We start from the raw sequence: 15,453 nt of genomic DNA, 5'->3' as shown, positions 1-15,453 counted from the left end.
ATAGTGCAATGCAACCTAGCCAAAAATCGGTAACCAACCCTCAAATATTCTTTCCGGATCAACCAGGTGTATACGTGTCTTTTAATATCATAAATACGTTACCTGTTATCTCTAGCTTACCCCTTTCCAAGGGAGTTATTTCATCCGGAAAATATTCAAGCGCTGGGAATCGTCCACCTCTATAAGAATCCAAATCAGGTTAAACATAGTACAATGCAACCTAACAGGAAATCAAGAACCACAACTCATCTTTCCTTTCCGGATAAAACCATGTGCACGCCTATTTTAGGCTCAGGACTTATGTGTTCTTTTCACTGTGTTTTTGGCGGAGTTTAAAAGGATAAAGTTTATTTATCTTTTATTTGTATCATTCGGTTTATATTTCTATACTTTTTGTTGCAGTAATTGTCATATTTCTGCTTTTGCTGGGTTTCTTTGTTTGCATCGTCGCTCATGTACATGACGTCATGAGCACGTGAACCACGAGGAATTCGTGCCTATTCCCCAATAAGTAATTGAGGTCATTGGACAGCGTTCTTTGTGTTTACATTTTGTGGTTTAACTTTTTATTTGAATTTATAATCATTAATTTGTTTTTTTGTAGGTTCTTTCTGTTTCTTTTATTTCAGAATGAACTTACAGGATAGAGGTTCTTGTGGTCATATCAAAGCAAGGTGGGATTCCCACGATACTTGCTTGGCATGTACCGGTTGCACATTTAATAACAAATGTGCGGTTTGCGATTTGTGGGCTTACGACGTATGGACAAAAGCAGGTCGCCGGAGGACGTCGATCAGCCGCAAACGCAACGAACCTCCATCCGACGTTGATTACCCGGTGACTCCACTGGTCAAGGATGACCAGCGGTTTTGTCAGTCACTTTAGTTGAGAAAGTCACTTATAGTGAGGTTAAAGAGAATGCTTTGGTTGAGAAAGTCACTTATAGTGAGGTTAAAGAGATTGCTTTGTTAAAGAAAGTCACTAATAGTGATATTAAAGAGAATGCTTTGTTAAAGAAAGTCACTTATAGTGAGGTACCGGGCAAGATGGTGTTGTTGTCAGTCGATCGTCATCAGATCTTATGACTCACATCATGCATACCGGCGACATTGATCATGGAACGACTGGATCAATGTCAGACCACATGGCAGCCGCCATTCTACGGTCTTTGTCCGGTGACGTAACCGGTCATAATATGACCGGCCGGTCCGGTCCGGTCACCGGTCATGTCACCGGTCCGGTCCGGTCATGTCACCGGTCCGGTCCGGTCATTGATCACCGGTCCGGTCCGGTCACCGGTCAACAGTCATCAGTTGGGCCTGCCACCGATAACACCAATCGCCGGTCAAGAAGAACTCGGTCTTCATCATCGGCGTATTCTTCTACATCCGATTCGTCGTCGAATACATCGTCTTCATCAAGGAGTGGACATCGGACACGCTCTTCTTCGTCGAGCAGTTATCATCGTCGCGGCGCTCATAAGCGATCACGTCGTCACTCACGGAGACGGTATTCCAAAAAATCTCGATCACATCGCAGCAGATCCACATCTCGACAGCGCAGCCGATCCAGATCTCGACATTGCAGGAAACGAGGACGTCGGCAACGTTCACGTAGACAGCATCGGACTTACCATACGTATAGTCGTTCACCATCGTGTTCCGTTATGGAATCGCATGTTTCCATGCCAAATGTGTCGGTTCCAACGTTGACTGCCACACGTATTGCATCTTCAGGAGCTCATCTCACTACTACGGCGTCAGTGTCAACACCACGGGTATCATCTACAGTATCTAGTCGTGTACCCCCTACAGCTACCCTGTCGAATCCTGATACACTATGGATACAGAATTCGGCGGGACATTTTGTACCGGTCAATGCTGATAATTTACCTTCTTCCGGTTTACATTATCAGTTTACTGACGTCGGGGATGATCATTCGCTGTTACCAGACAATTACAATCCGGTACAAGATATTCTCACTTCTGTTCCTGCTGATTCTATACAAACCGCTGGTGTTGTAGAGAGTGAGGCTGATTCAGATGCAGAATCTAATGTTGAGACGGATCAATATTTAGCTCCGATTGGTCAGATCTATGAACTGATGTTTCGTACTCTTGGTGAAGATTACTGTCCAAGACCTGCTGAACTGTCTTCAAATGCGACGATTTCTGTGACAGAACAACTTTTTCGTACATTTGATCCCAACAGTGTTATTAAGTCGACGGCTCGTCCTGACCCACGACTTCCCATTGGTTCTACTGTTCTATCTGTTCTTCAATCATTGGAATCAGCTAATAAGACTATTCCAAAACGAGGAGAAACATGGAAAATTCCTAAGGAACTAGCTGATCCAAAACACCAGGAAGGTAGTAAAAGTTACAAACCTCCTGTACCACATGCAACATCTGGGTTGGATTTTTCAAAACTTCCGGTTCCAGATCCGGACATAAGCAAGCTATCTCTTGTAATGCCAAGTGGTTCCAATTCAGTTTCTGTTCCGTTTTCAATGTTGGAAACTTGGGAAATGAGGGAACGTAGATCATTAGGTTTGACTAACCAAATTGACTTCATGCTAGCGACAATTTTACAAATGGTGTGTGATTGGTCGGAATCTGTTCCGGAGGAACTCCGTGATTTGTTAATTCATCTCTCACGGACCACACTGGCCTTATCTCACACTTCTGCTTCTTCATTGTCCGAAATGCTAAGGATTCGTAGAGATCTTATCCTTACTTCTTTACCTAAAGATTTTCTGTTGGAACCTGGTATGAACTCGCTCAGAACAGCTCCTCTCACATCAGGGTTTCTTTTTGGTGGAAGGATACAAGAAGCAATCACAGCTGACAAGGATGACCAACTTCATGCTTCTTTAGCTAGAAACAACTCTGGACAACGCCAAGGGGTCTTTCAGGGTTTTTTTTTAGAAAAAGGGGAAGACGCTGGACGCTGGTTAAAAGGGGAAAATCGAGCGCGAAAGAGACATATTTGGGGAAAAAATAAAAACTGTTCATTTCAATGTCTATAACTGACCTACAGACTTCAGGTTTTTTTTTAGAAAAAGAGTCATGTCTCTGACCTTTTTGTTCTTAAACACATGAACAAGTATGATATTAAAGTCAAAGTCCTAAATAAAGTTGCAGGGGTAGATCAAATAATGGGAAATGTTTTCAACTGAGGCCGGGGAACGATGTCAATATCGTGATTTCAATTTCATGATGAATGGGTTGACGATCTAGACCTGCTACAGTATTGGAAGGAAAGGTGCGGCAGCTGCCAATTGTCTACTTTTATTTTCACAATAATCCGACAGTATTAATCGATGTTGATTACATGTACCTCCGAATCCTGCTGGGTTTCAACGGTTTTTGATGATTCATTCTTAAAAAATGTGTCAACGCAATTAATATTTTCCGAGTCCGAACGTTTTATTTTGTTCGTGTATGAAAGCCAATTGTGAGACTTTTTTTTCTGTTTTAACGTTTATATCTTGGCTTTCACATAACCCGGATGAAAATTCGACTGGTTTCCGGTAACTAATTGACGAAACACCCTTCTCGCGCAAGACCGGAATCCAGTAAAATAGTCACATGATTAATACGATTAGTTGCCCGGTTTCCATGACATAATTTAAGAGCTATATATAGAATCACTGGGATTCCCAGATTTGAGTGTTCGTCGGGAGAGAGAGAGAGAGCGAGATTGTTGTACATGGTACAAATTGGATAAGTGTCGACTTCCAAAAAGAAAAAAAACATTTCTTTGAGGGTAAAATATAATATTTTGGTGAAAAATTATATTTTTGGAGGGGAAATGGTAGTTTAAGGGGAAAAATTCTGGTAGGGGAAGACGCCGAATATCGGCGTCACTTTCTTAGTAAAAAAAACCCCTGTCTTTAAGCATCCTGCTTCTAGGCCACCAGCAGTTCCAGCATTCAAGACGGCTAAGAGAAATAACCTTTTCTCTAAAAAGCCTTCTTTTAATCCACGGTCAGGTCCTAATAGGCAGTCTTCCTATTACAGACCTTCTTTGTCACACAAGTCTTCTAATAAAGATTCTGGGAAAAAGGGCAAACCCAAGCCGGGACAGAGGAATTTCAAACCTTCTACCGGCAGGGGCGCATCTCCTGCTTATCAGCCCTAGGTCCCTTCCCTTTCTACCGCCACAACCTCCGATGCCGGAAATACCAGTCGGGGCCAGACTTTTCCACTTCTCAAATCGATGGCTTCAAATTACTTCAGACGCATGGGTTCATTCTCTTGTGACAAAAGGCCTGACTTTTCAATTCGAAAAAAGGCCTCCACTTTCTCGCGTCCCTATAGAGCTGGTATCTCGGCATCCACATATTCCAGAGTCCATTCTCGGGCTCTTGGAAAAACAGGCGGTAGAAAGGGTTCAAGATCCTTATTCTCCAGGATTTTACAGTCGTCTTTTTCTTGTTCAAAAGAAAAATGGTTCCTGGAGACCAGTAATAGATTTAAAAGTGTTCAACATGTATCTCCTCAAACCAACTTTCAAAATGGAGACTCCTTCTTTCATACGGGAATCCATCAAACCCCTGCACTGGGGGGTGTCTTTGGATCTGGAAGATGCTTACTTCCATGTTCCTATACATCCCAACTACCGAAAGTACTTGCGATTCGCCTTTCAAGGCCAAGTCTACCAGTTCCGGTCTATGCCTTTCGGGTTGGCGACAGCCCCACGAGTTTTTACCAAACTAATGTCGGCAGTCGGATCACACCTCAGAGTTCACGGGATTATTCTTCTTCAGTATTTCGACGACTGGCTCTTACACCAGCTCGATCGTCAATTGCTTCTGTACAACCTAGAATTCTCTTGGAAGGAGCTCCTCTCGTTAGGGCTCCTTCTCAATGCAGACAAATCAGACCTCATTCCTTCACAGGACTTTACGTTTGTGGGAATGAATTTCTTGACCCACATCAATCGGGTCAGAGTGTCTATTCAACGTATATCAGACCTTCTGATGAAGGTCAACTGGGTTTTGTCCCAATCTCATATAACAGCTCAAGAATTCCTCTCTCTCAACGGTATCCTGAGCTCAGTAGCAGACTTTGTGCAGTTGGGACGTCTCTTCCTACGTCCTCTTCAGCACTATCTCTCAGCTTGTTGGAAATGGTCTCCAGACAATCTATTAACACAGATTCCAATCCTTCCCTCCTTAAGGTCTCATCTTCAGTGGTGGCTAGACGAGGAGACTCTGTTGGCAGGAGTACCCCTTCTTCCCCCGCAACCGTCATTATATCTAATAACGGATGCGAGCAAGGAAGGGTGGGGTGCTCACCTGGAACCTCTCAGTCTGATAATTTCAGGGTTGTGGTCTCATCAGGAATCTCACCTTCATATTAACAATCTAGAAATGCGAGCAGTATTTCTAGCTGTATCTCATTTCCAATCACATCTTCGAGACTCTTGTGTGATGGTGTCAACAGACAACACATCTGTGGTGGCTTACATCCAGGCACAGGGGGGAACACATTCTCAATCCCTGTATCTGGAAACCAGAAAATTACTTGTTCTTTGCAAAACACTCAACATTCATCTGCTGGCAAAATATATACCAGGTCGCCTCAACGCCCTGGCGGATGGTTTGTCTCGCAAACACCAGTTACTTCCATCGGAGTGGACACTTCATCAAGAAGTGACCAACCAGATCTTTTTCAAGTTCGGTTATCCCCTGGTCGATCTATTTGCAACCAGACACAATCACAGACTTCCTCTGTATGTGAGTCCAGTTTACGATCCAGCAGCGTGGGCAATCGACGCGCTTTCGTTCGCATGGGACCAACTGGACGCTTACGCCTATCCCCCACCCATTCTAATTCCCCAAATATTGGGGAAAATCAGGGTGAGCTCTTGCAGGATACTCCTGATTGCCCCTTGGTGGCCCAGAAGATCTTGGTTCAACGATCTTCTCAGTCTCCTGTACGATTATCCCAGGAATCTTCCTCACAGGTCAGATCTTCTGTCTCAAAGCGGCAGACTACATGCGGACCCAAAAATGTTCCACTTACACGTCTGGCCGTTATCAGGCAATCTTTGCAGAAGAAATGTTTTTCTGTCAGGGCTTCAACCCTCGTTGCTTCGGCAAGGAGAAAATCCACCAGAGCAGTCTATGATGCTCGTTGGAAACTCTTCTCCAATTGGTGTTTTCGAGGGAAAATTAATCCCCTCAATCCCTCTGCTAGACGAATAGCGGATTTTCTCATTTATCTTTTTGATGATAAGAAACTTTCTCTTAGTTCCATCAAAGGATACAGATCTATGATTTCGCATACATTGGCTTTCACTAAGTCTTCACAAGTCTGTGCTGATCCAGCTATTTCAGAACTTGTTCGAGCTATGGAACTTAGTCGTCCTGTATCTCGTACACTTGCTCCTAAATGGGATTTAGCTTGTGTGCTTGGTTCCCTTATTAAGGCTCCCTATGAACCTCTTGATCAGGCTTCATTACAATTCCTAACATGGAAGACCGTTTTCCTTCTTACTATGGCTTCAGCCAAACGGAGAAGTGAAATTCATGCTCTTTCTATCGAGGATAGTCATCTTCGTTTTGACTCTTCTGATGGTTCTGTTACATTGTTGTGTCAGTCAGGATTCCTTGCTTAAAAACTCCCCTCTATGGCTTCCAAACCCTTCAAAGTTCCAAGTCTATCTAGAACTTGTGGACATGAAGATGATGATAGACTCCTTTGCCCGGTCAGGGCTTTGAAGTTCTACCTTAAAAAGGTAAAGTCTATTCGAGGTTCTCGCAAGAGACTTTTCATTCCATTAAAAGGGGGGGGCGATGTGTCTGCGGCTTCTATTTCTCGTTGGATAGCCTCGACTATAAGGAAAGCTTATTCTTCTCTTTCATCGAGGGATTTATCCCTGTTTAAGATAAGACCGCATGAATTAAGAGCTCTTTCGGCTTCGTGGGCTTATATTAATCAGACCCCACTATCTGAAGTGCTTCAAGCTGCTTTCTGGAGGAATCCGACCACCTTCTCCTCTTTTTATCTTCGTTCTCTTGAGTGCCAACAAGACAATTTGTATAAGTTGGGTCCTCTTGTAGTGGCTCAAACTGTAGTTTCTTCTATGGCGTAAGTACACTGGTGCCATCCGAGAATTAAGTACTATACTGTACTAACAAAGATTATAAGAGGACTTGATTCTACTATCTCTGGCTGTAAACCCTCTATATGGGTTTTGCTGTGATGGGAAAAAATATGCGAACCTTCCCGCCGCAGCTGCAAAATCAGCTAGAGATAACAGGTAACGTATTTATGATATTAAAACAAATTTTCTTAAGTAAAATTCATTTTAATTATTAAATACTTACCTGTTATCGGTAAGTCCCACCTCCCACCCCGCTCATCGCCTTTTTATGTTTGCGTAAAGGAAAGATGAGTTGTGGTTCTTGATTTCCTGTTAGGTTGCATTGTACTATGTTTAACCTGATTTGGATTCTTATAGAGGTGGACGATTCCCAGCGCTTGAATATTTTCCGGATGAAATAACTCCCTTGGAAAGGGGTAAGCTAGAGATAACAGGTAAGTATTTAATAATTAAAATGAATTTTACTTAAGAAAATTTGTTTTACGGCTCTGAATTAAAATATTGTTTTTCACTTGGTTGATTGGGGTTTTGAATAGATAAATTGTGTTATTTATCTTTTTATTTCTCATTCGGATTAATTTGTGTGGATTTAATGGATTTTGTTTCATTTGTAAAAGGTAAGCCATGCTTGTTTTTATCGAACAATGGTTTATTTCTACCATGCTGGGTGTTTTCAGGCGCGAACGACCACGTGCAAAACGTGCTCTTCTAATACATTGCTAGAACGTGCAAAGCATGTTCTTCTAATGTGTTACGAGATCGTGCAAAGCGTGTTCTTCTATTGACAGATTGTTTATCATTTGCCATTGTGTGCAATAATGATTTTAACGTTCCGTATGACAATCTAATTGATCGTCATTTTATTTTTCATCTGTTTTGAATTAAACTTTTGTTTAATTTATGATCTACGGCAGTATTATTATAATTTTCATTATGGTCAAATAATGATTTTATGTGCCGTATGATAATCTGGTCTGTGACCAGTTTATGGTTGAATATGCTTTGCTCTTGTTTTTCATATATTCGACTACATGATGGTGGCAGAAACAAGAGTGGATAAATACCCGGTGACTTCGCAGATCATGGATGATAGTTGCAGTATCAGTCACCGGGTATCGGGCACGATCGCGACCGTACTATGCTAAGTCTCTTAGACAGTCGGTCAACATCAGACCATATGGCGACACCCGTCAGCCGGTCTTTGCCCGATGGCATTGGTCAAGGACATCGACCAATGCCGGACCATTTGGCATCCGCCATACGGTCATTATCCGGTGACAACACTGGTCATGATATGACCAGTACGTCACCGGGGACGTTGATCACGGACCATTGATCAACATCTGACCGGCCGGTCCGGTCACCGGTCATGTCACCGGTCCGGTCATTGATCACCGGTCCGGTCATGTCACCGGTCCGGTCATTGATCACCGGTCATGTCACCGGTCCGGTCCGGTCATTGAGCACCGGTCATGTCACCGGTCCGGTCATGTCACCGGTCCGGTTATGTCACCGGTCCGGTCATTGATCACCGCTCCGGTCACCGGTCAACAGTCATCAGTTAGGCCTGCCACCGATAACACCAGTCACCGGTCAAGAAGAAGAACTCGGTCTTCTTCATTGAATTATTCTCCTATTCTTCGTTGAATACATCGTCTTCATCAAGGATTAGACATCGGACACGCTCTTCTTCGTCGAGCAGTTCTCATCGTCGCGGCTCTCGTAAGCGATCACGTCGTCACTCACGGAGACGTTAGTCTAGAAGATCTCGGTCTCATCGCAGCCGATCCACATCTCGGCCGATCCAGATCTCGACATCGCAGGAAACGAGGACGTCGTCAACCTTCACGTAGACATCAGCGGACTGCATTGAGCACCACTGGATAGTTATCGAACATACCTCTCCTTCATTGAGCAGTTCTCGGCGTTGATACGCTCGTAAAGCGATTATGTCAATGCTCACGGAGACAATATTGTAGAAGACAATATTTCCAGCGTAGCGGAACAATATTTTGGCATCGAAGTTATATGGATGTCGCCACTTCTCACGTAGGCGTTAATGAACCTACTGGTCATATTGACGTTCTCCATTTTATTCCTTTAGGAATATCATGTCTCCATTCCACGTGTGGTGGTTCTTCTTATGGCATCCACACATGTTGCAGTCACCGAGCCGTAGTTGTATACGAACACTAGTTTGTTTAACATTCAGGCTTCGGGATAAGCTGTTCTTTTCTCCACTACGACTACAAGGACACTTATGCCTTTTAATACTGATAATCTACCGTTGTTTTCCGGTTAACATTATCAGATGACTTCGTGGATGGTCATTCTTCTGCACCAGATATTTCCATTCTGACGCAGTTATATTATACCGGTCCCGATCACCGGACATCGGTCACCATTCATCGGTCATATCACCGATCACTGATCACCGGTCATAATAAGTGATGTCTCATCGCCATCGGATTGGATTTTTTGGCATGATCTTCTTTTCCGAGCAGTGCTTGACATTGATAACAGACCATATGGATTCCACCATTTTTCGGTCTTTAACTGGTAACGTCACCAGTCATATTATGACTGGTCCGTTCACCGGGCTACAGTTACCGGTCATTGACCGGTCCGGTTCGGTCACCAATTACCGGTATTCCACTGTTTTCATCGGTCAATTTTTAGTATCACGGGTATCGTCTACATTACATAGTTGTATACCCCTGGCTATGATTGTATTGAATACTATATTTTATGGATTCAACAATCTACATGACTTTTTGTGTTTTTCAATACTGATGTTCTACTGGCGACAGTTACCAAATCATGCTATATCTGTTATTTGTACTTCTATCTCAACCGGCTACATGCAGACTACTGGTCTTGCAGATAGATCGGCTGAAGTGGGCTCGGAGACTAGCATTGAGGTCGAACATTACTATTTGACCTCTATTAATTTATGTTCGAGACCCGAAGGATGAATTGTTTTAACCGCCTTTACCTGTCGGCTACAGACTCTGCAGTCAGTGTCACGGAACAGTTGGGACACATTAATGACGCTAGCAGGATTAGCAAGACGACATTTGTATCGACTTCTGCTTTTCTATTGCTCCTACGGCAGTGCATATTTTCAAGCTACTGGAATCAACAAGAGTTCTGATACATAGGATTGCCTATCAGATTGCCTGCATAGCGGCTACAGTCTTGTAGATGGCTTAGGACCTATTGAACTCAGATCTTAGATCCTAGGATCTGGAGGGACCTCATCTTAAAGTTATTCTTCTATTACACTTCTGGCCATAACAGGCCGTCTTCCTATAACTGGTGGTATTCCTTTCGGAATTCGTCCCGGTTAGAAGTCTTGAAGTAAATGGATTAATCAAGTCAGAATTTAAGACTTCCATGCATTCTACCGGCAAGCGTGGACCCGCTTAAGTTTACCCCTAGGGTTTTCACCTTTTTCTGCCATCACACTTCCGATTCCGGAGGTACCACTATCAATCATATTTCTGTACTTCGCAAATCGATGACTTCGCGACCTGTATTATCCAGGATTTTAAAGGCGCCTGTTATTGGTCAAGAAGAGGCTATATTCTGTAGATAGGTCATAAACTTATAAGTGTTAAACACTGTCCTATTCTACCAATTTTCAAGTGTGTTTGGAGTGGGAAAGTTCGGCTTGCCGTGGTTTCTTTGCCCACCCATCCTTGACAAATGGTTCCGGTCACCGGTCGGTATTTACCGGTCCGGTCACCGGTCCTTCTGCTGAGACGTCTTTTCTTACGTCCGTTTCAGCTTTATTTTTAAGATAATTGTATTAATCTCGGGATTATTTAATGACAAAGATTTCCATCTTTTTGTCATTATTTACCACTATTCAGTGGTGTCTAGACTAGAAGATTATCTTGGCAAGAATATAGTTTATTCTACCACAACCTTCCTTACATCTTATACAGATGTGAGCAGAGAAGGTTATGGACGATCACATAGAACAACGTATCTTGATTTTCTCAATTATGTGGTATCCTAACGAAAATCACCTGCACATCTACATCTTGAAAAGCGAAAATTCTTTTTAGCTGTTTTTCATTTACAACACATTTTCACGATTCCTTTGTGATGGTTTCAACTATCACACATCGGTCGTGGTTTACTTACAGACACGGAGGTGATCATATTATCACTCCTTGTCACTGGAAATCAGGAACTTATTCGTTCTTTGCAAGAACAACAAATTTTCTCTATCGTCTTTCTCATACCAGTTCGTCTCAACGCCCTGTTGGACGTTTTGTCCTGCAGTTCTTTCTTTCGAATTATTTTTCCGTTGGGTTCAATAATGTAATTGCGCATGCGCGGCAGTGAAGTTGCAGACGAGTTGCATGGTGTACATAGTATATCAAAGAATGTTGTTTATCATCAAACGCTAGTTATTAGCGTTATGCGATCGTATATCGCAGTGTATACCGGTATGCTGAACAACGTCAATAATGCAGTTCACAGAAATCGATACAGCAGGGTGTGCGATTGTTATACATTCGTCCATTGACATAAACTGGAATATCTTGCCTTCTTGGTGAGTTTTTGCAATAACTGAGTTTTTGCCATAATTTCATGAAATATACTTAATGAACCATGGGATTATGGTTCTACGACCTTTTAAGTCTCCTGTACAATTATTTTCAGGAAACTTCTTCACAGGTCAAATATCATATCTCACTGAGACATATTTTTACTGATCCAAACATGTGCCACTACATGTCTGGCCATTAATAACTTTTAGTTATCTCTACAGAAGAAAGTTTTTCTGTTAGAGTTTCAATCCTTGTTACTTGTGCAAGGATAATTCCATCAGAACTGTATAAAGGTTCTATGGAAATTCATTTTTTACTGGGTAGTTGAGAGCATAGTTATTACCTTAATCACTCTGCTAGATACATAGAGGTTTTTCTCATCTTTTTCTTGATGATAAGAAATTTGTTCTTTTCTTCATCAAAGGATAGAGATTATGCTTTCGTATACCTTGTTTTGTGTAAGTCATCGCAACTCTGTGCTGTCTTACCTATTTTGGAACTGATCCAAACTATGGAACGTCAACACTATGTTTTTCGTTCCTTTACCTTCTTAAGCGGTTTTTACTTGTGTAACATGTTGGGATGCTTAATGAGCTCCCTATGAACCTTTTTCATCAGGCTTATTAACAGTTCCAATATAATTTTAAGACGGTTTTCCTTCTTATTATGGCTTTTACCATACGGAGAAGTGAAATTCATGCTGTTGAATACGACCAATTCCAGTTGGATCTATTGTCGTTTTCACTTTGTTGTGTCAGCCAGGATTCCTTGCTTAATATCAAGTCCTCTATGTGGCTTCTACCTTCAAGTTTCCAAGTTTTCTTAAACTGGTAGTCATGAAGATGAGGATAAACTTCTTTGGGCAATCAGGGCTTTGAAGTTCTATCTCAGCAGTGTTAGTCAGAAGTCCATTCAAGGTTCTCAAAGACACTCTTCATTTCCCCAAAAAAGGGGGGGGAGATGTGTCTGCGGCTTCTATTTCTCGGGGTTAGACCTCGACTAAGGAAAGTTAATCTTATCCATCTAAGGATTCATTCCTTTTTAGGATCTGACCGCATGAATTAAGAGCTCTGTCTGTTTTGTGGGCATATATTGATCACACCCCACTTTTTGACGTGCTCTAAGCTGTTAACTGGAGGAATCCGACCACCTTGTCATCTTTTTATCTTCGTTTTCCGAAGTGCCAACAATACAATTTGTATACGTTTGGGCTTGTTGTGGTTTCACTAACGGTAGTGTCTTCTTTACGACATAGACATATTACTCTGTCCGAGAAGTCATAATTAATACCGTTTTAACGAAGATTACTTGATATCATTAGCTGATAACCCTGTTTATGGGTTCTACTGTGTTGGGAAAATATATACGAACCTTCCCACCGCAGCTGCAAAATCAGCATACGATAACAGGTCAGTATTTATGACATTAAAACAATTTTTTTAAATAAAATTCATTTTAATTATTAAATACTTACCTGTTATCGGTAAGTCCCACCTCCCACCCCGCTATTCAATTAATATTTTTGTATATATATTGAAAGAATATTGAGGGTTGGTTACCGATTTTTGGCTAGGTTGCATTGCACTATGTTTAACCTGGCCTGTATTACGGTATTGAGGTGGCGGATTCCCAGTTAAAATTCCGGATGAGTTATTTCCCCTTGGAAAGTATAAGCATACGATAACAGGTAAGTATTTAATAATTAAAATGAATTTTATTTAAAAAATTTGTTTTCGGATAGGATTTAACTGATTTTTTTAATTCACCACTTTTAAAAAATAGGAGCCACTTAAAAAAAATTAGCGCCAAATGGCGCCGATAATGGCGCGGATGGCCATCGACAGCGAAACCCCTGTATTGTAATCGTACCTTAAATCAAATCCATTAATTATTTATAGGAGTGCTTAATAAATTGATTTTTTTAAAGATAATTTCTAAGGAAGATCACCTAGTTGTGGGGAAGGCCTTTACAAAATTGTATTCAAATGCAAGCCTTGTTCTTGGAATATGGACTAAATGCATGTACTTAACCCTTTCAGTGCTGGAACCGAATTTTAAAGGCCTTTGCAAACAGTTTGGATCCAGATGAGACGCCACAGAACGTGGCGTCTCATCAGGATCCAAACTGTTTGCTATTCTGATAGTATTCTTTGAAAAAAATCGAAGAAAATGCTCATTTTACAAATTGAGCAGACGACAATTTAGCAGATGACAAATTTTCCACCATGCAAAGGGTTAAAACGTTGAACCAGGGTAGTCTGTGCAGTTTGCATAGGCTTATCAGGGATTTGTTTTCGTTGAAAGGAAGTTTCTTTTCAATGAAAGTCCAGTCTAGGTGGAAAATGTCAGCCATGGTTAGCCTGATGCTTCACTTTCAGTTGGATCAAGTGGACAAGCTGGGTATTCCCAACTCATGGGGTGTGCCTGGTCAGGCCAGTACAGGGTTTGCGGGCCTTGGTGCACCCAACAACGCCACTCCGGGCTCTCCTGCCAAGGGCTTCCCTACTGCGGGCTCCAATGCCAGCTTCACTGGAATCCAGAACCTCACCTCACAGCTGCAGAGTAGGTCGCATTGTTGTTGTGGTGGGGAACCATTGGTTGTTTCTAAAGAATAGGATAATGGAACAAATGTTTATGTAGATAAGTTTGTGATTGATTCCTTTTATATTACATTTGCTCAGCAGATACCAATAATGGCCTGCTTGTGAAGGGATAACAAGTCTATTATTACAAGCATCTCAAAAGCCTGTTATCTCAATAAGAAATTAATCATTTAAAGTTAACACAAACATTAAAGCTGTTAACAGGATTTTAACAGTGACATTCCCAACATTTCCTATTTCCAGACCTGCCAATGCCATCCTCCTCGGGGCTGCCAGGCATGGGGACACAGCGTGCGCCCAGTGTTAACACCCTCGGCTCTCTGAGTGCCCAGCAGGTGATCAAACAACAGACCCCGCAGCCCCCAAATCCCCTTGGGCAATCACAGCAACAACAGCAGCAGCAACAACAGCAGCAGCAGCAAACCATGCAGCAGCCACAAGGTTTGGAGGAAAACACAGTTTTTTTAATCCAATTGTTTACACTGAAAAATGGGTAAATTACCCAGTGGGTTAAACACAGCTTTATTATATGGTTCACTAATAGAAAGGACACATATGAGCCTCATCCCAAATTTTTTTATTTTTTAGCTTGGCTGTTTTCGGAGAAAACCCGAGGTATTGTCATAGACAGCTTGTCGTCTGCTGTCCGGTGTCCGCCGTGATCAAACCTTAACATTAGCTCTAAAATCAAAGTGCTTCCACCTACAACTTTGAAACTTCATATTTAGATGCACCTTGATGAATTCTACAACCCACACCCATTTTGGGTCACTAGGTCAAAGGTCAAGGTCACTGTGACCTCTAAAAAAAAAAAAAAAAAAATCTGACAAGCTTTCATTTATTCAAAACTGCACCCGCAGCCGAGCATTGACACCCGTTATGCAGTGCTCTTGTTTATATTTCCTGAGAAAAAAGCCGAAGCGAAATGTAGTGTGATTTTAAAAATAATTTTATTGTCACGTGGGCCTTCATCACCCATATTATGCAAAAGCACTGTAAATTTTATCCAATCAGAATTCATAGATGCAGTATGGTAGATAATCCTTGACAGCTATTGGAAAACGAAAAGTTGTAAATGTAAAAACTGCTGACAATTTTTTCAAACACCTATAAAGACAGGAAACTCTTGAAAAGTATTTGACACAGAACTGATTGCAGAAGTATCATTT

At 41.9% G+C, this 15,453-nt stretch overlaps 1 protein-coding gene across 1 annotated transcript in view; it reads left to right on the top strand.

Moving 5' to 3' along the window:
- Window positions 1-15,453, top strand: part of LOC127843930 (CCR4-NOT transcription complex subunit 1-like) — a 94,698-nt gene that overhangs the window by 27,384 nt on the left and 51,861 nt on the right. The window contains exons 16-17 of the mRNA XM_052373832.1: window positions 14,060-14,243; window positions 14,528-14,725. Coding sequence (XP_052229792.1) covers window positions 14,060-14,243; window positions 14,528-14,725 — 382 coding nt within the window. The remainder of the gene's footprint in view (window positions 1-14,059; window positions 14,244-14,527; window positions 14,726-15,453) is intronic.

This window comes from Dreissena polymorpha, chromosome 9, assembly GCF_020536995.1.
Source record: "Dreissena polymorpha isolate Duluth1 chromosome 9, UMN_Dpol_1.0, whole genome shotgun sequence".
NCBI lineage: Eukaryota > Metazoa > Mollusca > Bivalvia > Myida > Dreissenidae > Dreissena > Dreissena polymorpha.
Note: the sequence above shows the minus strand (reverse complement) of the source record. Positions and strands in the feature narration are given on the sequence as shown.